This window comes from Hyla sarda, chromosome 2 (assembly GCF_029499605.1).
Source record: "Hyla sarda isolate aHylSar1 chromosome 2, aHylSar1.hap1, whole genome shotgun sequence".
Taxonomy (NCBI): Eukaryota; Metazoa; Chordata; class Amphibia; order Anura; family Hylidae; genus Hyla; species Hyla sarda.
The window spans coordinates 290,758,012-290,782,255 of record NC_079190.1 but is presented as its reverse complement, the minus strand read 5'-3'; the positions used below and the strand labels follow the sequence as shown (position 1 = coordinate 290,782,255).

Genomic DNA, 24,244 nt, shown 5'->3' with positions numbered 1-24,244 from the left:
ACATTTTTATGGTAGCACTAGCTACCATAAATCTTCAAATTAATTAGAAAATTCATCTTTTTAGCTTAGGGATTGTGAGGCCCTATTGTCTTCTCATGCTGCCACCAACTCTAGGCTGTGTCATTCAGCCACTATATGGTCTCCTCATGCTGCTGGTACATTACCTAAACATTTTTATGGTAGCACTAGCTACCATAAATCTTCAATTTAAATTTGAAAATTCATCTTTTTATCTTAGGGATTGTGAGGCCCTATGCTGCCGGCAACTCCAGGCTGTGTCATTCAGACACTATATGGTCTCCTCTTGCTGCTGCCAATTCCAGGCTGTGTCATTCTGCCAGATTATGGTCTCCTCATGCTGCTGCCACCTCTAGGCTCTGTCATTGTGCTGCCATGGTACATGTGACTCCTTGTTGGATTTGGTCTTTGGTAACCACACATTTTATTATTAAATCTTAAATTTAAATATCAATTTAAATTTCAAAAAATCGATAGAGTGTTAACAAGGAACCATAACTGATTAAATGAAACATTTGCACTTTCACAGTGGGGCAGTGGGGCAGTGGGGCACTGAGAGGCAGGGGCTGGAACAGGTGGTGTCTCGCATGGCAGAGAACCACCAGCTCGATTTTAAGATACAAGTACAAGCTTTTTTACTGCAGCCACTTCTAGCTTTATGCGCCAACTTATCCAATGGCACAGAAGCTGAATGTGCTCCTGTCCAAGTTGCTGGTGCTGCAGTCAGTCCCTTTTCAAGTGGACACTCAGAGTATGGGGGTGCACTGAGAGGCAGGGGTTGAAACAGGTGGTAGCTCGCCTTGCGCGGACTGCCATCTTGATGGTCACCAGAATGGGTAATCAAAAAATTAAAACAAACTAAAATTAAATAAAATAAAAATGACATTAAAAATCTGCCACATCCAGATGCTCTGTGGCAGTGATTTTAATAGTGATGCCTGTAATCTGCATGTCATACTGAATAACAGTATTATTTCACTAACACAGCACACTCCCTATGCGTGTTAGGACAAGGCAAAGTGTTCTACACCCCTATTGAACCTATCTGTAGGCCAGATATAGCCGTTTTTAATAGTGATTCGCCGCAAATAAATTCGGACAGAACCAAATTTTTTCAGAAAATTCAATGAATCGGCCGCACGCGGAAGTACCAAATATGTTTATTAATTATTTTTTTTACGTTTTTTGGGGGGTAAAAAGGTGAAAAAAAGGACGATTTACATTTTGGGGTCGATCTCAGACCAGAGCAGAAAACCCCTGGAGATGGCTGGAGGCAGATGAGGGGACCTCTGGCCGCCATGCTGGATTATTGAATCCCTGCAACAGTGCCTCACTGCCGCAGATGCCGTGATCTGTATTGATCACGGCATCTGAGGGGTTAATGGCAGACATCAGCGCGATCGCGACCTGCCGTGCATGACGCGAGCACCAGTCCCTTGCTCGTGATCATTACAGAGCGTAAATGCACATCATGGTGCGCTAAGTACCACAGCACCATGACGTAAAATGCGAAAATATTTGCGCTAGTAAAATATATATTTATAATCCCGTAAGGTGAACACAGATGTAAAAAAAACATGAAATACCAGAATTGCTTATTTTTGGTCACATCATGTATCAGATAAAGTGATAAAAAAAAACTAAAATGTAAACTGCCCAGAGTAGGAGCAAATCCCCATAGCAAACCTATCCTGCCCAAGACAGTTCCTGACATGGACAGAGGTGTCAGCAGAGAGCACTGTGGTAAGACTGGGAAGAACTACTCAACTTCCTCTGTAGTATGTAGCAGCTGATAAGTACTGGAAGGATTAAGATTTTTAAATAGAAGTAATTTACAAATCTATTTAACTTGCTGGGACCAGTTGATTTAAAAAAAAAAAGATTGTTTTCCACCGGAGTACCCCTTTAAGAAAAAACTGAAAAAGCCACATGAGAAACCATAAATAAATCAGAAAAAAAAAACACACAGCAAGTCCATTCTAATTCTGAGCTTTTTCATGGGCAGCGTTTGCCCCCTGTGAAAATACCCTTACTTATACCCTTCAGCTCCCTTCATGGAGCTGGAAAGCAGGAAAATAACTATAGGTTTACCTTAGGGTCATGTGACCAAACTGCATTCCTTTTAGTAGTTAAGTATATAAAGCCTGTATGTCTGCTACCTGCACACATAGCTACTAAAACAGATTTCCCTCAAGGTACTGAAACTAGAGCGGCTGCTGAACAGGTAGTCTGAACATCTGAGTACAGGACATTAAGATTTAGGTAACCAGTCAACGATCCTGGTCATTCAGCAGATAGAATTGGTTAGTATATACTCTTTTTCTTTTAAATTATTTTTAATATTTAGTACAGAAAGATATTGAAACATGTACAGAAAGTTTTGTAATTTTACACAAATATTTCATCACTAAATCTAGAGAGAAAGTTGTATGTTATTGAATAAATGTTCCTTTTTATACATCTAATATATTGTAGTAGAACCTAGGGTTTGAATTTGGCCAGCGAGTACCCCTGGGGCTACTACACTCCATGCAGAGATATATAAAATCCTGTGTAGAGGAAGAGTGGGGCTGTTGCTCATAGCAACCAATCAGTTCTTTCATTTTTAACAAAAGCCTCTGAATAGCAGCAATCTAATTAGTTGCTATGGGTAACTGGTCATCTTTTCCCCAGCACAGGCTTTGATAAATCTCCCCTCATGTCTGTAAGGTAGTCCTGTCCTCATATTGTGCTGTTAATAGGTCCAGGTAATTTTGTGACAGCCTTAGGGGTATATCAGTTTGTGTATTTCATTAGCAGGTTTTCGGTTTAGGATACTGTGATACATAGTAATGATAGCTTGAGTACGAAATATTTTTGGACATGGGCTATAGATTCAGTTTAAAATAACAAACATGATTGTTAAATTACTTTAAGAGGTTTGCGTCTTATTCGCTATAAATACATGTATGATAAAGTTCTGCAGTAACAGTTCTACAGTACTAGAATTGTCTTCTATTATTTGTTAATAACGACTTAATAACTTTAATGAACACACCCTAGTACCAGTCTGGTGGCTGTTTATAGAGAGGGTGAAACTCCAAGTGACGTCATCTCGATGTTTTAAGGGCAGAGGTCATCTTTCATATGCCATAATATCCCTTAGACTACTTAGTGACTTTAAAACAAATACATTTTGCCTAGAGGAAGAGTGGTAACTCTTAACATGTATTGAATAGGTTTAAGACATAAATAGTAGATAATTGCAAGGTTATTGTTACAACTATAATAAACAAACTCTATGTTCCATACGTGATAAAACTGCTTTCTAATGCCCCCTCCTATGATCTGCTACAAGTCTTTGATTCTTGTTCTTCTTCACTAAAAGAAAAAAAAAAAAAAAAAAATATATATATATATATATATATATATATATATATATATATATATATATTTATGCACTAGGAAGGATTAAGAGAAAACATAGTGCAAAGTATTTCCTGACTTATGTAAATTGCCCTCTAGGTAAGACATGAAGACCTTTGTGACAATGGGTATTGTGCTGAGCATGATCGTCTCAGGTATGTGGAATTTCCAATTTCATTATAAAATTTTTTAATTAATTAAAGCAACCAGTCAGATGTATTGTGCTGTTCCTAAACTATGCGACTGTATACTATATTTTACATACCGTACTTAGAACTGTAATTTTATGTATTTGAGCTTTAATTTAGCTGAAAAAGTTCAGTAAAGAAACATTAAAGGGTACCTTTCATCAAAAAAATGTTTTAGATTAGATTTTAAAATTATAGATTAATGTATGCCGAATAACTTTCCAATAGCTTTTCATTAAAAATTAGCTTCTTTCTATAAAATTTTTGAATTTGAAAAATTGACCACTAGGGGTCTCCCTACCAGTCCTGGCCGCAAGCCCTTTTTATAGATTTCAGACTCATGCTGGAGTCCTTAATCTCACTGCAGCCGGGACACAGAGAAGCTCAGCACTGTTCCCTGGCAGGGAGCAGTGCTGAGCTTGTCTGTGTCCCGGGTGCAGTCTGAGATTTAGGACTCAAGTAGGAATCTGAAATCTATAAAAAAGGTGAAAAATTGGAAAATTTTATGGAAAGAAGCATATTTTTTAATAACATGCTTTTGAAAAGTTATTCTGCATACCTTAATCTATACTATATCAAAGGTTTTTTTTGATGAAAGGTACCCTTTAACAGGGCGAAAAAAATGTTAAGTTTTAAATATTTTTCTGTCATCTAAAATATCTGGAGAGTTGGTAAAAGCCTAAAGCACATTTACAATTTCTCTACAGTCCATGCAGCATGTGACCTCTCAGCATGTGCTTCTGATGAGTATTGTGAAGACCCCACCTGCACCTGTAATTCAACACTGTACAATGTTACAGGTAATATGTGGAGAATATATTATTATTTACTGTTATACTAATGTTTAGATGAATTACCTAGTCATTGGAGAGCCAGTTTGCAAATTACATGTTACATCATACAGTTGTGTACTTATTAGTTGTCTCTAATAATAGGCTAAGTGTTGTAGTTACAACAGAGGTTTTGTATGTAGTTTGTGGGCCTAATTTCCCTTCATTCAATTGTTTCTTTTTAATAATATCTAATATCTGATAGGAAATCTTTAAACTTGATTTTGCTTTTATGCTTTAAATAGAGCCTCATGCTTCATAGTGCCTTTGGCTAAAACACGGGTTGTACAACCATAGTTTTCATTTTGAGCTTACTGCATTGCAGCTAATAACAGTGAATGGGGATGCACTGTGACCCACAAGTGGTTGTGAATATAATGGCAATTGTCGGGTCACCGTCATGACCAGTTGCAGGTCACAAAGCAACCCATTTCATGGACATGGCAGTAATGGGAAGACCTCAAAGTGGAGATTAGATGTATGAGAGAAGAAAAAACTAGAGACCGACTGGGACACCTCGTGTGATACCGTTTAGGTGGAGAGCAATAAAGGGGGAGAATAGGAATAGATGTGGGGACCCCTTAGGTAGTAGCTGCTCACCTTAGAGCAAGTTTAAACTTGCATATCAACCCACAAGAGGGATTACAGGAAAGCTGGAACCGCTGCTAAGCCCGAGGTTGCAGGTAAGGTGAAAACGTCTCCTGAAGAAATCTGGAGAAGAGTAGGTTTAAAAGCTGGGTGGTTTATTGTATATCCATAAAAACTATAAAGCTAGCACAGATTACATGTTTCAGGGGAGCCACCCCCTTCTTCAGATCAGTGTACAGACATTGGATATATTCACTCTATAAATATGTGCAGAAAAGGGCACCAGGTATAATGGGGGAGGAGCTATGCAAAAACACATTCTATGGGAATACATTAAAATTGCATAAAAGCTGTGTACCGACAAACAGAACATAATGCATATTGATAAAGGTGTAGAGTGAGTGACCATCATGTGAAACCAGTACATCCAAGATTTCAGCATTGTTGGTGTACACGGATTGAGTGAACTGCAGTGACCAGTCGTTGGAATTCAGGTGTGCAATGAAATCGTTCAAGCTAGACCTGTCGCCCTTCCAGATGATGAAGATGTCATCTATGTAGCACCTGTAAAAAATGCAGTTGGGAAATAGGTAGTGGGGATATACAAAGACTTCCTTCAATAACCGCACAAAAAGGTTTGAAAAACTAGGGGCCACTTTGAACCCCATAGCGGTTCCGGTGTGTAGTATGTAAAGTTGACCCATAAATTCGAAATAATTATGCGTAAGTATGAAGCGAAGTCCCTGTAATATGAAGTCCACTTGAGTTGTAGGCATTGACGATTCGTTGGAGATGAAATGTGAAACAGCAATAATTCCTGCCTCATGTTTGATTACAGTGTAGAGTGACGTGATGTCCATCTGGTTTCCATTCTACTGCTAGTATTGATTTGATGAAGTCCGTGGTATCTTTCAAGTATGATTTGAGGTTTGTGACATCGTTCTGCAGAAGTTGATCTATGTAGAGGGATAGATTGGATGAAATGGAATTTATGCCGGATATAATCGGTCATCCAGGGGGGTTTGTGGTGCTCTTATGTATTTTAGGTAGGTAGTAGAACAGTGGGAGAGCGGGTTCCGTGATGAGGATTTATTCCCTTTCAGACTTGTATAGTACCCCCTGGGACAAGCCGGAGTTGACAAGGGATGTGAGATAGTCTTGGAAGGCCTTGGTGGGGTTGTGTGGTATGGGTGGGTAGTACGTGGTATCCGATAAAAGTCTTCTGGCTAAGTGATGTAGTCATCCCTGTTGAGAATTATGATTCCTCCGCCTTTGTCAGCCGGTCGGATGGTGATGAGTTTGTTGTCAGAGAGTGATTTAATGGCTGCTCTTTCCACAACTTTCAGGTTGTATATTTCTTCTGAGTGGTTTTCTTGGAAAGGTTGTCAAAGTCAGCTTGTATCAGTGCTGAAAATGCATTGATGAAACTGCCCTTTGCATGTAGGGGATAAAAATTTGACCTTGGGCACAGTCCTGTGTTAATTGGAGGTGGTACCAGGGCAGAGGGTTCAGGGTCGTCCTTGGTGGTAGTGGAAAGACCGTTGGATTCTTTGAGGCAAAAAACTCTTTTGATCGTGAGCTTCCGTATAAAGCTGTTTAAATAAAAAAAAAATGGTCAAAGTTACTGGATTTAGAGGTGGGACAGAAGGAGAGCCCCTTTTCTATGACCCTCTGTTCCACCTCCTCCAGTACATACATGGAAAGATTGAAGACCTTCACCATATTTAGTTCTTTGGCTTGATCTTGAAGTATTCTTTTAGTTTCCTTTCTCTCCTTGGTCCTGGCTCCTCCTCTGCATCCCCTCTTTCTTGTTTTTTTTTCTTTTTGTGCCAAGGGGGGCGGGGGTGCTATGTGGATCTGCTCAAGCGAGGGAAGTTCTATCTGGTTGATAAGTAATGGAGGAGTCTTGATTACTGCGGGAAGACCTAAAAAAACGGGGTGTTGTTGGTAGGAGAGGCGTCTGATGCGGGTGAGTCATGTGTGTTGCTGATATCTGTCCCATGAGGGGTGCAAACTGGAGTAAAAAACTGGTGTACGGAGAGACATCTGTAGGGGGTGTCCGGGTTGGTAGCCATGGTCAGTGAGTCATCAAAAAGGGTGTCTGAATTCATACGGAATCTACCAGAGGGAAGTATGAGTTGTTGCTCGGACAGCTGCCACATGAGGTCAAGCAGGTCCTGTGTTAGGACATCCTGGGTGGGAGGAACAGTGGGGGAGATGGGATGGGAGCTGAGGGGATGAGGGGAGGAATGGTGGATGAGTGGTTGCCCTTGGTGACTGGGCACTGAGCTGCAGGAATCACGGGTGGGACTGTTGCGGACATTGTGGGGGTGGTGGTTGGGGCAGAAAGCGATGTGTGGACCGGGACCCTGAGGGAGGGAGGATGACTACTGGAATTACTGCGGGCAGTAGTAGTGATAGGGGCCGAGGTGGTAGGCCAGGTGGAGTTGTGGCAATGTGTGGTACTGTGGGGCTGTGATTTAGGCGTGTGCCTGTGGTAGGTGGAGGCATTAAATGTTCTTGAATGCTGGTGTGGCCTATCATTGGTACCGTAGGGCTTGCATGCCCTATGGGAGGGGCGCCTTTGAGCAGTCACACTGGACCCCGGATGTTTACATCTGCAGTCAAGATGTGTAGCTGTCTGTGGATTGATACCTGTTTATATTTAACTAACTGGAACATTACATTTCAACATTATTTCCCTGTACCTTGGCTACTTTATCAATATGCATTATGTTCTTACACATATGCTCAGGCAGCTCTTTGATCAAGTAATTGATGTGAGTAGTGTGCCGCACTGGTTGTGTAACTATGAATAACAAATGAATGGTTTAGTATAATTGTCACGATGCCGGCTGGCAGGTAGTGGATCCTCTGTGCCAGAGAGGGATGGCGAGGACCGCGCTAGTGGACCGGTTCTAAGCCACTACAGGTTTTCACCAGAGCCCGCCGCAAAGCGGGATGGTCTTGCTGCGGCGGTAGTGACCAGGTCGTATCCACTAGCAACGGCTCACCTCTCTGGCTGCTGAAGATGCTGAAGATAGGCGCGGTACAATGGAGTAGGCAGAAGCAAGGTCGGACGTAGCAGAAGGTCGGGGGCAGGCGGCAAGGATCGTAGTCAGGGGCAACGGCAGGAGGTCAGGAACACGGACTAGGAACAGACTAGGGAACGCTTTCACTAGGCACAAGTGCAACAAGATCCGGCAAGGGAGTGCAAGGGAAGTGACTAGATATAGGGAAGTGCACAGGTGAACACAATATGCTAATTGGGAAGATTGGGCCAGGCACCATCATTGGTGCACTGGCCCTTTAAATCGCAGAGACCCGGCGCGCGCGCGCCCTAGGGAGCGGGGCCGCGCGCGCCGGGACAGGACCGAGGGAGAGCGAGTCAGGTACGGGGACCGGGGTGCGCATCGCGAGCGGGCGCTACCCGCATCGCGAATCGCACCCCGGCTGAAGGCGGGACCGCAGCGCACCCGGTCAGTGGATCTGACCGGGGCGCTGCAACAACGAAGATGAGGCGAGCGCTCCGGGGAGGAACGGGGACCCGGAGCGCTCGGCGTAACAGTACCCCCCCCCTTGGGTCTCCCCCTCTTCTTGGGGCCAAAGAACCTGAGAAAAAAAAACTCAATTTTTCCGTGAAGAGGTCCGATGCAAATTAGGAGGGGTTCTGTGTGGAAACGTACGAGACAGTCCAATCTTTTATTGTAAAAACAATAGATGTAGAGGGGTCTGGCGAGACTGGTCACAGGAACGTAGAACCTGTTGATGAGAGAGGCCAAAAAAAATTTTCCTGCAGATCCGGAATCCAAGAAGAGCATAGTAGAGAAGGAGAAGGTAGAGGCAGATATCCGCACAGGCACAGTAAGGCGTGGAGAAGCAGAGTTGACATCAAGAACTGTGTCACCTTCGTGCGGAGTCAGCGTGCGTCTTTCCAGGCGGGGAGGACGGATAGGACAATCCTTCAGGAAGTGTTCGGTACCGGCATAGTACAGGCAAAGATTCTCCATGCGGCGTCGTGTCCTCTCTTGAGGTGTCAAGCAAGACCGGTCAACATGCATAGCCTCCGCGGCGGGAAGCACAGGAACAGATTGCAGAGGACCAGAGGAGAGAGGAGCCGGAGAGAAAAAACGCTTCGTGCGAACAAAGTCCATATCCAGGCGGAGCTCCAGACGCCATCCGGAAGAACGCATGTCAATGCGAGTGGCTAGATGAATGAGTTCATGTAGGTCAGCAGGAGTCTCTCGTGCGGCCAGAACATCTTTAATGTTGCTGGATAGGCCTTTTTTAAAGGTCGCGCAGAGAGTCTCACTATTCCAGGACAACTCGTAAGCAAGAGCACGGAACTGAATGGCGTACTCGCCAACGGAAGAAACACCCTGGGCCAGGTTCAGCAGGGCAATCTCGGCTGAAGAAGCTCGGGCAGGTTCCTCAAAGACACTTCGAATTTCCGAGAAGAAGGAGTGTACAGAGGCAGTGACGGGGTCATTGCGGTCCCAGAGCGGTGCGGCCCATGACAGGGCTTTTCCAGACAGAAGGCAGAACACGAAAGCCACCTTAGACCTTTCAGTAGGAAACTGGTCCGACATCATCTCCAAGTGCTGGGAACATTGCGAAAGAAAGCCACGGCAATACTTAGAGTCCCCATTAAATTTGTCCGGCAAGGACAGGCAGAGGCTAGGAGTGGCCACTCGCTGCGGAGGAGGTGCAGGAGCTGGCGGAGGAGATGATTGCTGAAGAAGTTGCGAATGTTGGTGCAAAATGGTGGACACTTCCGACAGCTGGTGGGTTAGATGGGCGATCTGTCGGGCGATATCAGAGACAACTGGCAGGGGAACCTCAGCGGGATCCATGGCCGGATCTACTGTCACGATGCCGGCTGGCAGGTAGTGGATCCTCTGTGCCAGAGAGGGATGGCGAGGACCGCGCTAGTGGACCGGTTCTAAGCCACTACAGGTTTTCACCAGAGCCCGCCGCAAAGCGGGATGGTCTTGCTGCGGCGGTAGTGACCAGGTCGTATCCACTAGCAACGGCTCACCTCTCTGGCTGCTGAAGATGCTGAAGATAGGCGCGGTACAATGGAGTAGGCAGAAGCAAGGTCGGACGTAGCAGAAGGTCGGGGGCAGGCGGCAAGGATCGTAGTCAGGGGCAACGGCAGGAGGTCAGGAACACGGACTAGGAACAGACTAGGGAACGCTTTCACTAGGCACAAGTGCAACAAGATCCGGCAAGGGAGTGCAAGGGAAGTGACTAGATATAGGGAAGTGCACAGGTGAACACAATATGCTAATTGGGAAGATTGGGCCAGGCACCATCATTGGTGCACTGGCCCTTTAAATCGCAGAGACCCGGCGCGCGCGCGCCCTAGGGAGCGGGGCCGCGCGCGCCGGGACAGGACCGAGGGAGAGCGAGTCAGGTACGGGGACCGGGGTGCGCATCGCGAGCGGGCGCTACCCGCATCGCGAATCGCACCCCGGCTGAAGGCGGGACCGCAGCGCACCCGGTCAGTGGATCTGACCGGGGCGCTGCAACAACGAAGATGAGGCGAGCGCTCCGGGGAGGAACGGGGACCCGGAGCGCTCGGCGTAACAATAATACTGTCATGAACTTGTTCTTTAAAGTTGTATATATTGCGTGAGTACAGTGTGCACGATATATGCCTTTTTTCCAAGTTGTAAAGAGGACTCTCTGTTATATGTATAAGTCCGGATTACCAGATCGCATTTCGATTGTACGGTATAACGCCAATAGGGCGGGTAGCAGAGTTGCACGGTAGATGTTACGAGGATAAATGCAAAAAAGTACGTTTGTGCCAACAATACCTTGTCTGGAAGTGATGGGGGAATGTAGTCCGGATGCTCCGCAGTGTCTTGATGATAGGATCTTATCTGTTTATTCGGGTCCTGCTGACACGGTGCTTGGGTCAGGAGGCAGACTTCCCCGGCCGGTGTCATCTTTACCTCACTGTCCCGCCTGGAGTTTGCGGATGTGGTTTAAATTACTTATTGACGTCACTACTGGAAACCGAAGTGGACAAAAATAGTTCAGACGCAATTCGGAAGCTATGCGGCTTCCTTCGTCTGGCATGTGCCTCTTCTGTCCTGTCATCCTTTGATCTCTCCAGGCGTAGGTGAGTAATTTCACAGGAATCCAAATAATTCTAACTCATGATTATGTCCCTGTGGAGTTAGAGTGTTCAGTTCAAAGATCCACTTACTCTCTGCCCGCGACATCTGTGCAATAAAATCTCCTCCTCTCCAATGGGGTATAATCCGTTCTATTCCGAAGAATGTGGTCCCCTTTAGGGATGATCCATGGTGCTCAATGAAAGGTTTGGACAAAGGATGTCCCTCATAATTCCAACTAATATTATATAAATGTTCATTGATCCTTTTTGATAGGAGACGACTTGTGCGACCAACATACATTTTGTTACAGGGGCATCTGATGCTGTATATCACCCCCTTAGATTTATAATTTATATGCGGTTTTATTCTTCTTTCCTGTTGATCCTGGGAAAAGAAGGTGTAAGTTGGAGTTTTATTGTAATTGTAGAAGGGGGTGGCTCCCCCGAAGAAGGGGGTGGCTCCCCCAAAACGTGTAATCTGTACTGGTTTTACTGTTTTTATGGATATACAATAAACCTCCCAGCTTTTAAACCTACTCTTCTCCGGATTTGGTCTATTTCAACCATCCACGCCGGAACCAGCAGCGCCATACAGAGGTCTTTTTGCTCAACCACTATCTACCCTTCTAAGTATGCTGGGTATGGGAGAAGAAGAAATAGAAAGAGAAAGTGCAGCATGAAAACATACAGTATATGGCAGAACTGCTGACAGTGGTAGTATCACTTGGAGATTTATCTAGACATTTTCTATACATTTGAATAGTGTTAACATAGTACCATAGTTCATAAAAATAGATGAGCTAGCTGAAGCTGGCAAATCCAGTCTCGCTCAGAACTTTAAGGTTAAATTGGCTCACAGACCTTTCAGACTTTGCAGGCTTGGCTCACCAGAGCCTGGCATTGGTGAGATTATTAGTAGAAGGAATGAGGAACACATATGACTTTTTGGCACGTGAATGAATGGAGCTACTAGGAACACTAAGATGATGTCAGGTTAGCCCAGCATGTCTTGCATCTAGCAGCAAGATCACATGACCCCAGGTTAAGAGGCTAAGAGAGAATAGTAAAGAGAACAGTGCACAGGAACTGCTGATCCCAAAAAAGGCTTTATCCAATACAAAGCAAGCTGGGCACAGCATTAAGTAATCAGCTGACCTTTGACAGTGATCTCCTGTCACCTTTCTGCATTACTGTGTCCTGTTAAAGGGGTACTCCGGTGAAAACCTTTTTTCTTTTAAATCAACTGGTGGCAGAAAGTTAAACATATTTGTAAATTACTTCTATTAAAAAATCTTAATCCTTCCTGTACTTATTAGCTGCTGAATACTACAGAGGAAATTCTTTTCTTTTTGGAATGCTCTCTGATGACATCACGACCACAGTTCTCTGTGCTGACGTTATTATAATAATAACACTTTATTTATTGCTGTCCTTAGTGGGATTTGAACCAAAGTCCCCAGCACTGCAAGGCAGCAGTACTAACCACTGAGACACCATGCTGCCCTTAGCATACATCTGCTATGCATGCTTGCTAAAATGGACAGAGATGTCAGCAGAGAGCACTGTGCTTGTGATGTCATCAGTGTTCCAAAAAGAAAGAAATTTCCTCTGTAGCATTCAGCAGCTAATAAGTACTGGAAGGATTAAGATTTTTTAATAGAAGTAATTTACAAATATGTTTAACTTTCTGCCACCAGTTGATTTAAAAGAAAAAAGGTTTTCACCGGAGTACCCCTTTAACGCACTACAGATCCCAGCACTGTCACTGCAGAATGTGAGCCTATAAAAGCTATCATATTACAATACAAAGCAAGTTAAGAAAAACAGTGGGATGAATTTTATTTTAAATAAAATCCACATTATAGTGAACGTGAAATAGGCATTTTAGACCAAGTTGCCTGTATTTTCAGCATAGCTTACCCTCCTCCCCCCTCCTTTCTCCAGTGCTGTATTACATCACACTGGCTCTCTGGTTGTAAATTGAAATTGGGAAAAATGGTCATCATTAAGGGTACAAACATCGTAAAAAGTGCTCTAGGTGGCAGGATACTCTCCTTGTATTAACCTTGTCAATCAAACGTTTCTTGAAAAATATTGCTGGTCTCAGTGATGGGCTGGTTAGCTGGCAACAGTATGAATGTTCTATAAAATTATATTTATCCTCCTTCAAAGAAGGAAGATACATTTAAAGGGGTACTCCGGTGAAAACCTTTTTTCTTTTAAATCAACTGGTGGCAGAAAGTTAAACATATTTGTAAATTACAAGGGCAAAGAGAAGATGTGATATTCGGCACTGCTCCTACTGGCTAGACTGGATTGTACGGCGGGCGTGTGACTAGGACAAACCAATAGAGATGTGGTGGTGCTCTGACGTAGTAGCAAAGTTCAAATCTTCAATACAGTAGAGAATAGAATAACATCGGCACTCACCGGTCTTCTCTTTAAAAAGGCTTCTTTATTAATACATACTCACAACATGAAATGCAGTAAGGGAGAGGGACCCGTGCAGGGGGGGTAAGTAGTAGGCAACAGACTCTGTTTCACTCGTTACACGAGCTTCATCCGGCCATATCTACCTGGAATTCTGTGCTGCTTCTTATACAGGTGGGCGGCCAATTGCAAACGCTCTGGACCGCCCTCCTCTCCTGACACACCTGGCGAGTTCTCGTTAGAGTCTCACCATTGGCTAACCATCGCCATTTTTGTAAGTGCGTCAGTATAAGAACGCATATACAAAGACATGTGCATATTAAAAACTGAATATTTAAAAACATGGTGCATAATCAACTTTATCATTCAATCCGAGAGGACCTGCTGCTGCTGTTTGTACAATCCAATATGTTTCTCTTTGCAATAGGTATTGGTCCAAACTTATCCCCGGTTTGGGTTTAACTCTTTCTATCCCAGAAAATTTTAAATGATCCAATTGTCCTTTGTGGGCTTCCATCATATGGGCAATAAGACGCGGTGCTCCTTTCAAGGTACGGAACGAATATAGATGTTCCCTAATACGAGCACATAATTGTCTTATAGTTTTGCCTATATAATAGAACCCACAGGGGCAATAGATGACATATACCACAAATTTAGTTCTACAAGTAATAAGGTCGGTTACTGTGTGCGTAATTGCACCCAATCTCATAGTTTTTAACTCTGCATTATACTTACAGAAACTACATGACTTACATGCAAAATTCCCTTTCGGGGTACATTTCTCTAGCCATGTATTCTCTGTATTTTTCTTTGTTTTTACTTGTTTTTTCTAAATGTCACCTATAGTTTTGTTCTTTCTGTATGAGATCAGTGTTTTTTTACTAGCTACTTCTTATGTTTGGGGATAGTTGGTATAGACAGGACACCGGACCCCGATGTGTACCCCGGTGTCCTGTACATACGCTAACCTCTTTTTGGCAGAATTTGAGAGGCAATATATTTACTCCTCCACAAATCCATATATCGGGCATTTGAAATTTTATGCCCGCTATGTGGACGACATATTAATAGCTTGGGCAGGGAGCGAGTCACAATTTGACAGTTTTGTTAGACATCTAAATGAAGTGAATACAATGAATCTTGCCTTCACATCTCAATTTGGAGGATCATCCATTGAATTTTTAGATGTTAAATTGATTATTAATGAAAATAGGATTGTGAGCGAAGGATATAGAATGGATATGTCCAGGAACACCCTTCTTCACTATCACAGCTCTCACCCAGCAAAAGTGAAGAAGGGTATTCCCTATGGACAATTTATTTGTCTAAGACGGAATAATGTACAAGATGAGACATTTAACACACAAGCCGATGATGATGACATTTTGAAAAAACAAGTAAAAACAAAGAAAAATACAGAGAATACATGGCTAGAGAAATGTACCCCGAAAGGGAATTTTGCATGTAAGTCATGTAGTTTCTGTAAGTATAATGCAGAGTTAAAAACTATGAGATTGGGTGCAATTACGCACACAGTAACCGACCTTAGTAACCCCCCCCTGCACGGGTCCCTCTCCCTTACTGCATTTCATGTTGTGAGTATGTATTAATAAAGAAGCCTTTTTAAAGAGAAGACCGGTGAGTGCCGATGTTATTCTATTCTCTACTGTATTGAATATTTGTAAATTACTTCTATTAAAAAATCTTAATCCTTCCAGTACTTATTAGCTGCTGAATGCTACAGAGGAAATTCCTTTCTTTTTGGAACACTGATGACATCACGAGCACAGTGCTCTCTGCTGACATCTCTGTCCATTTTAGCAAGCATGCATAGCAGATGTATGCTAAGGGCAGCATGGTGGCTCAGTGGTTAGTACTGCTGCCTTGCAGTGCTGGAGACTTTGGTTCAAATCCCACTAAGGACAGCAATAAATAAAGTGTTATTATTATAATAACGTCAGCACAGAGAACTGTGGCCGTGATGTCATCAGAGAGCATTCCAAAAAGAAAAGAATTTCCTCTGTAGTATTCAGCAGCTAATAAGTACAGGAAGGATTAAGATTTTTTAATAGAAGTAATTTACAAATATGTTTAACTTTCTGCCACCAGTTGATTTAAAAGAAAAAAGGTTTTCACCGGAGTACCCCTTTAATTTTTATAGCGAAAAGCTATGCAACCAGTTTGCCACAGCTTTCCAGCATCAACACCTGCCAATAGGGGGTCTACTCTTCGTTCCCTGCTGAGTCATCACTCCACTCCCGCTGCCAGCACTACCCCTACCAGAGGTAGGAACAGTAGCAGCAGCCACATCTTCATGTTGGAGTAAATAATGATGAAGATTTTACATCCAATATTCCACCCTGACATGAATAGTCACCAAAAGGATGGTAAACAACCAGGTTGATGCATACTAAATTGGGCCCTTTCTCTGCCATTTACCATGGGCCCAGACCCCATGAACTTCAGGGTATAATGGAAAGTGATATGCATGGGAAGGTTGTTACTTGGGGGTGAAGTTCCACATGTGTTGTGTATATACCTGTGCTTATTCCTGCTTGTGCAGTTCAGATAGAGGTACACATGATTGAAAATTATTACTGCTGGGATGTATATGAGATGCCTGAAAGTGATGAGGAGGGATATGAATCCCTAGAAGTGATTACAGCTGAGATATCAGATGCCTTAGATTGATTAGTTTTAAGGGGACATGAAATGCTGGAGTAGGGAATAAAAGATTACTACTTGGGCAGAATGAGATGTGTGAGTCCTAAAAGAGATTACTACTGATACTGCAAATATATATATATATATATATATATATATATATATATACAGTGGGGATCAAAAGTTTGGGCACCCCAGGGGTAATAATTTGTATTAAAGGGGTATTCCAAGCCAAAACTTTTTTTTATATATCAACTGGCTCCGGAAAGTTAAACAGATTTGTAAATTACTTCTATTAAAAAATCTTAATCCTTCCAATAGTTATTAGCTTCTGAAGTTGAATTGTTGTTTTCTGTCTAACTGCTCTCTGATGACTCACGTCCCGGGAGCTGTGCAGTTCCTAAGGGGATATTCTCCCATCATGCACAGCTCCCGGGACGTGACATCATCATTGAGCAGTTAGACAGAAAACTTCAGAAGCTAATAATTATTGGAAGGATTAAGATTTTTTAATAGAAGTAATTTACAAATCTTTTTAATTTTCCGGAGCCAGTTGATATATATATATATATATATATATATATATATATATATATATTATATATATAAAAGGTTTTGCCTGGAATACCCCTTTAATGTGCATAAATGTTACGCCGAGCGCTCCGGGTCCCCGCTCCTCCCCGGAGCGCTCGCAACATTCTCGCTACGGCAGCGCCCCGGTCAGATCCACTGACCGGGTGCGCTGCGATACCGCCTCCAGCCGGGATGCGATTCGCGATGCGGGTGGCGCCCGCTCGCGATGCGCACCCCGGCTTCCGTACCTGACTCGCTCTCCGTCGGTCCTGTCCCGGCGCGCGCGGCCCCGCTCCCTAGGGCGCGCGCGCGCCGGGTCTCTGCGATTTAAAGGGCCACTGCGCCACTGATTGGCGCAGTGGTTCCAATTAGTGTGTTCACCTGTGCACTCCCTATGTATACCTCACTTCCCCTGCACTCCCTCGCCGGATCTTGTTGCCCTTGTGCCTAGTGAAAGCGTTCCCTTGTGTGTTCCTTGCCTGTGTTCCAGACCTCCTGCCGTTGCCCCTGACTACGATCCCTGCTGCCTGCCCCGACCTTCTGCTACGTCCGACCTTGCTTTTGTCTACTCCCTTGTACCGCGCCTATCTTCAGCAGTCAGAGAGGTTGAGCCGTTGCTAGTGGATACGACCTGGTTACTACCGCCGCAGCAAGACCATCCCGCTTTGCGGCGGGCTCTGGTGAACACCAGTAGTGACTTAGAACCGGTCCACTAGCACGGTCCACGCCAATCCCTCTCTGGCACAGAGGATCCACCTCCTGCCAGCCGGCATCGTGACAGTAGATCCGGCCATGGATCCCGCTGAAGTTCCTCTGCCAGTTGTCGCCGACCTCACCACGGTGGTCGCCCAGCAGTCACAACAGATAGCGCAACAAGGCCATCAGCTGTCTCAACTAACCGTGATGCTTCAGCAGCTACTACCACAGCTTCAGCAATCATCTCCTCCGCCAGCTCCTGCACCTCCTCCGCAGCGAGTGGCCGCTTCCAGCCTACGACTATCCTTGCCGGATAAATTTGATGGGGACTCTAAGTTTTGCCGTGGCTTTCTTTCACAATGTTCCCTGCACTTGGAGATGATGTCGGACCAGTTTCCTACTGAAAGGTCTAAGGTGGCTTTCGTAGTCAGCCTTCTGTCTGGAAAAGCTCTGTCATGGGCCACACCGCTCTGGGACCGCAATGACCCCGTCACTGCCTCTGTACACTCCTTCTTCTCGGAAATTCGAAGTGTCTTTGAGGAACCTGCCCGAGCCTCTTCTGCTGAGACTGCCCTGCTGAACCTGGTCCAGGGTAATTCTTCCGTTGGCGAGTACGCCATACAATTCCGTACTCTTGCTTCCGAATTGTCCTGGAATGATGAGGCCCTCTGCGCGACCTTTAAAAAAGGCCTATCCAGCAACATTAAAGATGTTCTGGCCGCACGAGAAATTCCTGCTAACCTACATGAACTCATTCATCTAGCCACTCGCATTGACATGCGTTTTTCCGAAAGGCGTCAGGAGCTCCGCCAGGATATGGACTTTGTTCGCACGAGGCGTTTTTTCTCCCCGGCTCCTCTCTCCTCTGGTCCTCTGCAATCCGTTCCTGTGCCTCCCGCCGTGGAGGCTATGCAAGTTGACCGGTCTCGCCTGACACCTCAAGAGAGGACACGACGCCGCATGGAGAATCTCTGCCTGTACTGTGCCAGTACCGAACACTTCCTGAAGGATTGTCCTATCCGTCCTCCCCGCCTGGAAAGACGTACGCTGACTCCGCACAAAGGTGAAACAGTCCTTGATGTCAACTCTGCTTCTCCACGTCTTACTGTGCCTGTGCGGATATCTGCCTCTACCTTCTCCTTCTCCACTAAGGCCTTCTTGGATTCCGGATCTGCAGGAAACTTTATTTTGGCCTCTCTCATCAACAGGTTCAACATCCCAGTGACCAGTCTCGCCAGACCCCTCTACATCAATTGCGTTAACAATGAAAGATTGGACTGTGCCGTGCGTTACCGCACGGAACCCCTCCTAATGTGCATCGGACCTCATCACGAAAAAATTGAGTTTTTGGTCCTCTCCAATTGCACTTCCGAAATTCTCCTTGGACTACCATGGCTTCAACGCCATTCCCCAACCCTTGATTGGTCCACAGGAGAGATCAAGAGCTGGGGTACCTCTTGTTTCAAAGACTGCCTTAAACCGGTTCCCAATACTCCCTGCCGTGACCCTGTGGTTCCCCCTGTAACCGGTCTCCCTAAGGCCTATATGGACTATGCTGACGTATTTTGCAAAAAACAAGCTGAGACTTTACCTCCTCACAGGCCTTATGATTGTCCTATTGACCTCCTCCCGGGCACTACTCCACCCCGGGGCAGAATTTATCCTCTGTCCGCCCCTGAGACTCTTGCTATGTCTGAGTACATCCAGGAAAATTTAAAAAAGGGGTTTATCCGCAAATCCTCCTCTCCTGCCGGAGCTGGATTCTTCTTTGTGTCCAAAAAAGATGGCTCCCTACGTCCTTGCATTGACTACCGCGGACTTAATAAAATCACGGTAAAGAACCGCTACCCCTTACCTCTTATCTCTGAACTCTTTGATCGCCTCCAAGGTGCCCACATCTTTACCAAACTGGACTTAAGAGGTGCTTATAATCTCATCCGCATCAGGGAGGGGGACGAATGGAAAACGGCATTTAACACTAGAGATGGACACTTTGAGTGTTTGGTTATGCCCTTTGGCCTGTGCAACGCCCCTGCCGTCTTCCAAGACTTTGTTAATGAAATTTTTCGTGATCTCTTATATTCCTGTGTTGTTGTGTATCTGGACGATATTCTGATTTTTTCTGCCAACCTAGAAGAACACCGCCAGCATGTCCGCATGGTTCTTCAGAGACTTCGTGACAATCAACTTTATGCCAAAATGGAGAAATGTCTGTTTGAATGTCAATCTCTTCCTTTCCTAGGATACTTGGTCTCTGGCCAGGGACTACAAATGGATCCAGACAAACTCTCTGCCGTCTTAGATTGGCCACGCCCCTCCGGACTCCGTGCTATCCAACGTTTTTTGGGGTTCGCCAATTATTACAGACAATTTATTCCACATTTTTCCACCATTGTGGCTCCTATCGTGGCTTTAACCAAGAAGAATGCCAATCCTAAGTCATGGCCTCCTCAAGCGGAAGACTCCTTTAAACGGCTCAAGTCTGCCTTTTCTTCTGCTCCCGTGCTCTCCAGACCTGACCCATCTAAACCCTTCCTATTGGAGGTTGATGCCTCCTCAGTGGGAGCTGGAGCGGTTCTTCTACAAAAAAATTCTTCTGGGCATGCTGTTACTTGTGGTTTTTTTTCTAGGACCTTCTCTCCGGCGGAGAGGAACTACTCCATCGGGGATCGAGAGCTACTGGCCATTAAATTAGCACTTGAGGAATGGAGGCATCTGCTGGAGGGATCAAAATTTCCAGTTATTATTTACACCGATCACAAGAATCTCTCCTATCTCCAGTCTGCCCAACGGCTGAACCCTCGCCAGGCCAGGTGGTCTCTGTTCTTTGCCCGGTTTAATTTTGAAATTCACTTTCGCCCTGCCGACAAGAACATTAGGGCCGATGCTCTCTCTCGTTCCTCGGATGCCTCGGAAGTAGAGCTCTCTCCGCAACACATCATTCCTCCTGACTGCCTGATCTCCACCTCTCCAGCCTCCATCAGGCAAACTCCTCCAGGGAAGACCTTCGTCTCTCCACGCCAACGCCTCGGAATCCTCAAATGGGGTCACTCCTCCCATCTCGCAGGCCATGCCGGCATCAAGAAATCCTTGCAACTCATCTCTCGTTTCTATTGGTGGCCGACTCTGGAGACGGATGTTGTTGATTTTGTGCGGGCCTGCACTATCTGTGCCCGGGATAAGACTCCTCGCCAGAAGCCTGCTGGTCTCCTTCATCCTCTGCCTGTCCCCGAACAGCCTTGGTCTCTGATTGGTATGGACTTTATTACAGACTTACCCCCATCCCGTGGCAACACTGTTGTTTGGGTGGTCGTTGATCGATTTTCTAAGATGGCACATTTTATTCCTCTTCCTGGACTTCCTTCAGCGCCTCAGTTGGCAAAACAATTTTTTGTACACATTTTTCGTCTTCACGGGTTGCCCACGCAGATCGTCTCGGATAGAGGCGTCCAATTCGTGTCAAAATTCTGGAGGGCTCTCTGTAAACAACTCAAGATTAAATTAAACTTTTCTTCTGCTTATCATCCTCAATCCAATGGGCAAGTAGAAAGAATTAACCAGGTCCTGGGTGATTATTTATGGCATTTTGTTTCCTCCCGCCAGGATGACTGGGCAGATCTTCTACCATGGGCCGCATTCTCGTACAACTTCAGAGTCTCTGAATCTTCTTCCAAATCCCCATTTTTCGTGGTGTACGGCCGTCACCCTCTTCCCCCCCTCCCTACTCCCTTGCCCTCTGGTTTGCCCGCTGTGGATGAAATAACTCGTGATCTTTCCACCATATGGAAAGAGACCCAAAATTCTCTCTTACAGGCTTCTTCGCGCATGAAAAAGTTTGCCCATAAGAAAAGAAGAGCTCCCCCCATTTTTTCTCCCGGAGACAAGGTATGGCTCTCCGCTAAATATGTCCGCTTCCGTGTTCCCAGCTACAAATTGGGACCACGCTATCTTGGTCCTTTCAAAATCTTGTGCCAAATTAATCCTGTCTCTTACAAACTTCTTCTTCCTCCTTCTCTTCGTATTCCTAATGCCTTCCATGTCTCTCTTCTTAAACCACTCATCATCAACCGTTTCTCTCCTAAACTTATTTCTCCCTCTCCTGTCTCCGGTTCTTCGGACATCTTTCCCGTTAAGGAGATACTGGCCTCCAAAAAGGTCAGAGGAAAAACCTTTTTTTTGGTTGACTGGGAGGGCTGTGGTCCTGAAGAGAGATCCTGGGAACCTGAGGACAATATCCTAGATAAAAGTCTGGTCCTCAGGTTCTCAGGCTCCAGGAAGAGGGGGAGACCCAAGGGGGGGGTACTGTTACGCCGAGCGCTCCGGGTCCCCGCTCCTCCCCGGAGCGCTCGCAACATTCTCGCTACGGCAGCGCCCCGGTCAGATCCACTGACCGGGTGCGCTGCGATACCGCCTCCAGCCGGGATGCGATTCGCGATGCGGGTGGCGCCCGCTCGCGATGCGCACCCCGGCTTCCGTACCTGACTCGCTCTCCGTCGGTCCTGTCCCGGCGCGCGCGGCCCCGCTCCCTAGGGCGCACGCGCGCCGGGTCTCTGCGATTTAAAGGGCCACTGCGCCACTGATTGGCGCAGTGGTTCCAATTAGTGTGTTCACCTGTGCACTCCCTATGTATACCTCACTTCCCCTGCACTCCCTCGCCGGATCTTGTTGCCCTTGTGCCTAGTGAAAGCGTTCCCTTGTGTGTTCCTTGCCTGTGTTCCAGACCTCCTGCCGTTGCCCCTGACTACGATCCCTGCTGCCTGCCCCGACCTTCTGCTACGTCCGACCTTGCTTTTGTCTACTCCCTTGTACCGCGCCTATCTTCAGCAGTCAGAGAGGTTGAGCCTTTGCTAGTGGATACGACCTGGTTACTACCGCCGCAGCAAGACCATCCCGCTTTGCGGCGGGCTCTGGTGAACACCAGTAGTGACTTAGAACCGGTCCACTAGCACGGTCCACGCCAATCCCTCTCTGGCACAGAGGATCCACCTCCTGCCAGCCGGCATCGTGACAATAAAGAAGCCAAGGAAAGATGGAAACATGTCCAAAAGGCATCAATTTACAGATTAGACATTCTTCTAATATGTCAACTAAAGTTAGATTCTATTAACATCATTTACACTTTCAAAATAACAGAAAACAAAAAAATGGTGTCTGCAAAAGTTTGGGCACCCTGCAGAATTTATAGCATGCACTGCCCCCTTTGCAAAGCTGAGACCTGCCAGTGTCATGGATTGTTCTCAATCATCATCTGGGAAGGCCAGGTGATGTCAATCTCAAAGGTTTTAAATGCCCAGACTCATCTGACCTTGCCCCAACAATCAGCACCATGGGTTCTTCCATTGAGCTGCATTATGCTGGGGGCCGTGATGTCACAATTTCCCATAGTTCTGTGTGCTGCATGCAGCTAAGCCAGCTCTGTGCACGGCAAGGGAACCTCCCATGTGCAGCTTCAGCCAATCATAGAAGCCCCAGTGAGCTGAACAAGCGTCTTCATCTCAACGGCAGGGAAGCATCTGACAGCCAGCTCAGTGTTTATAAGAGCAAGAACGATGTCCCGAGAAGAAGCAGAGGGGGAGGGGAGATCCCTGCTTTCCCCTGCACTGATCACAATCTGACAGCAGGTCAGTCTGAAAGAACGATGTCCTGAGAATAGAAGCAGGGGGAAGGGAAACACTGAGCCTGCTGTTAGTAAATTGATCAGTGTCTAGGTCAGTGTATCCCAACCAGGGTGCCTTCAGCTGTTGCAAAACTAAAACTCCCAGGCATGCTGGGAGTTGTAGTTTCACAACAGCTGGAGGCACCCTGGTTAGGAAGCACTGGTCTAGGCTGGGCTACTTCTGTGATGAACTGAAAGGCATTATGGGAGACAGGAAGTCAGGGACCTCCATGGACCAGGAAGTACCGATCTTTCAGAGGGGATTGCAGGAGAAGGGAGAGGGTGAGATACATGAGGAGCAGATTGTCAGAATGGTGAACTGATGCACTTCATAGGCGTGCGCACAGGGTGTGCCGGGTGTGCCCAGGCACACCCTAATCACCGCGGCCGTGGAGCAAAAGGGGCAGCTGCCCCGGGCCCTGTAATTCCTGGGGGCCCAAAAGCAGCTCGCCCCTTTTGCCCCATGGGCCCTGATAAAGCTGATAAAGGCTGGCGGGCCAGGCGTCAGGGGCCCGGCCAAAATGTTAGTGGGAGGGGGCCCAGGGGGAAGGAGAGGGCCCGGGGGGGGGCGGGTTTGCGCCGCACGATACCTTTTTATGTTCGCCGCCGTCGTCACTCATCCCCAGGCAGCCAGTACCGCAATGGCTGTCTGGGAGATGGTCACGTGACGTGACGTGCGACGTCACGGGCGGCATCATAGAGAGGAGCGGAGCAGAGAGAGTCTCCCGCTCCTCTCAGTCCCCACACGGCCGCTTCCAGGATCCAGGCCGCAGCAGTGGACCCACCGCCGGATATGTGAGTATGTATAATGTGTGTGTGGGGGGTATTTATTATATAGTGTGCGTGTGTGTGTGTGTGTTGGGGGGTATTTATTATATAGTGTGTGTGTGGGGTGGGGGGGATTTATTATATAATGTGAGGGGGGATTTATTATATAGTGTGGGGGGGATTTATTATATAATGTGAGGGGGGATTTATTATATAGTGTGGGGGGGATTTATTATATAATGTGAGGGGGGATTTATTATATAGTGTGGGGGGGATTTATTATATAATGTGAGGGGGG

The 24,244-nt window shown here is 46.0% G+C and overlaps 1 protein-coding gene across 2 annotated transcripts in view; it reads left to right on the top strand.

The window, feature by feature from the left end:
• Window positions 1-2,220: 2,220 nt before the first annotated feature.
• Window positions 2,221-24,244, top strand: part of LOC130356233 (pancreatic secretory granule membrane major glycoprotein GP2-like) — a 59,018-nt gene continuing 36,994 nt past the window's right edge. The window contains exons 1-3 of one of the 2 annotated variants that reach the window (XM_056557443.1): window positions 2,221-2,321; window positions 3,523-3,578; window positions 4,319-4,411. In XM_056557443.1, the coding sequence (XP_056413418.1) occupies window positions 3,530-3,578; window positions 4,319-4,411 (142 nt within the window). In that variant the 5' untranslated portion in view covers window positions 2,221-2,321; window positions 3,523-3,529. Of the gene's footprint in view, window positions 2,322-3,522; window positions 3,579-4,318; window positions 4,412-23,282; window positions 23,461-24,244 lie in introns of those variants that run through there. The other variant, XM_056557444.1, reaches the window with a different exon arrangement.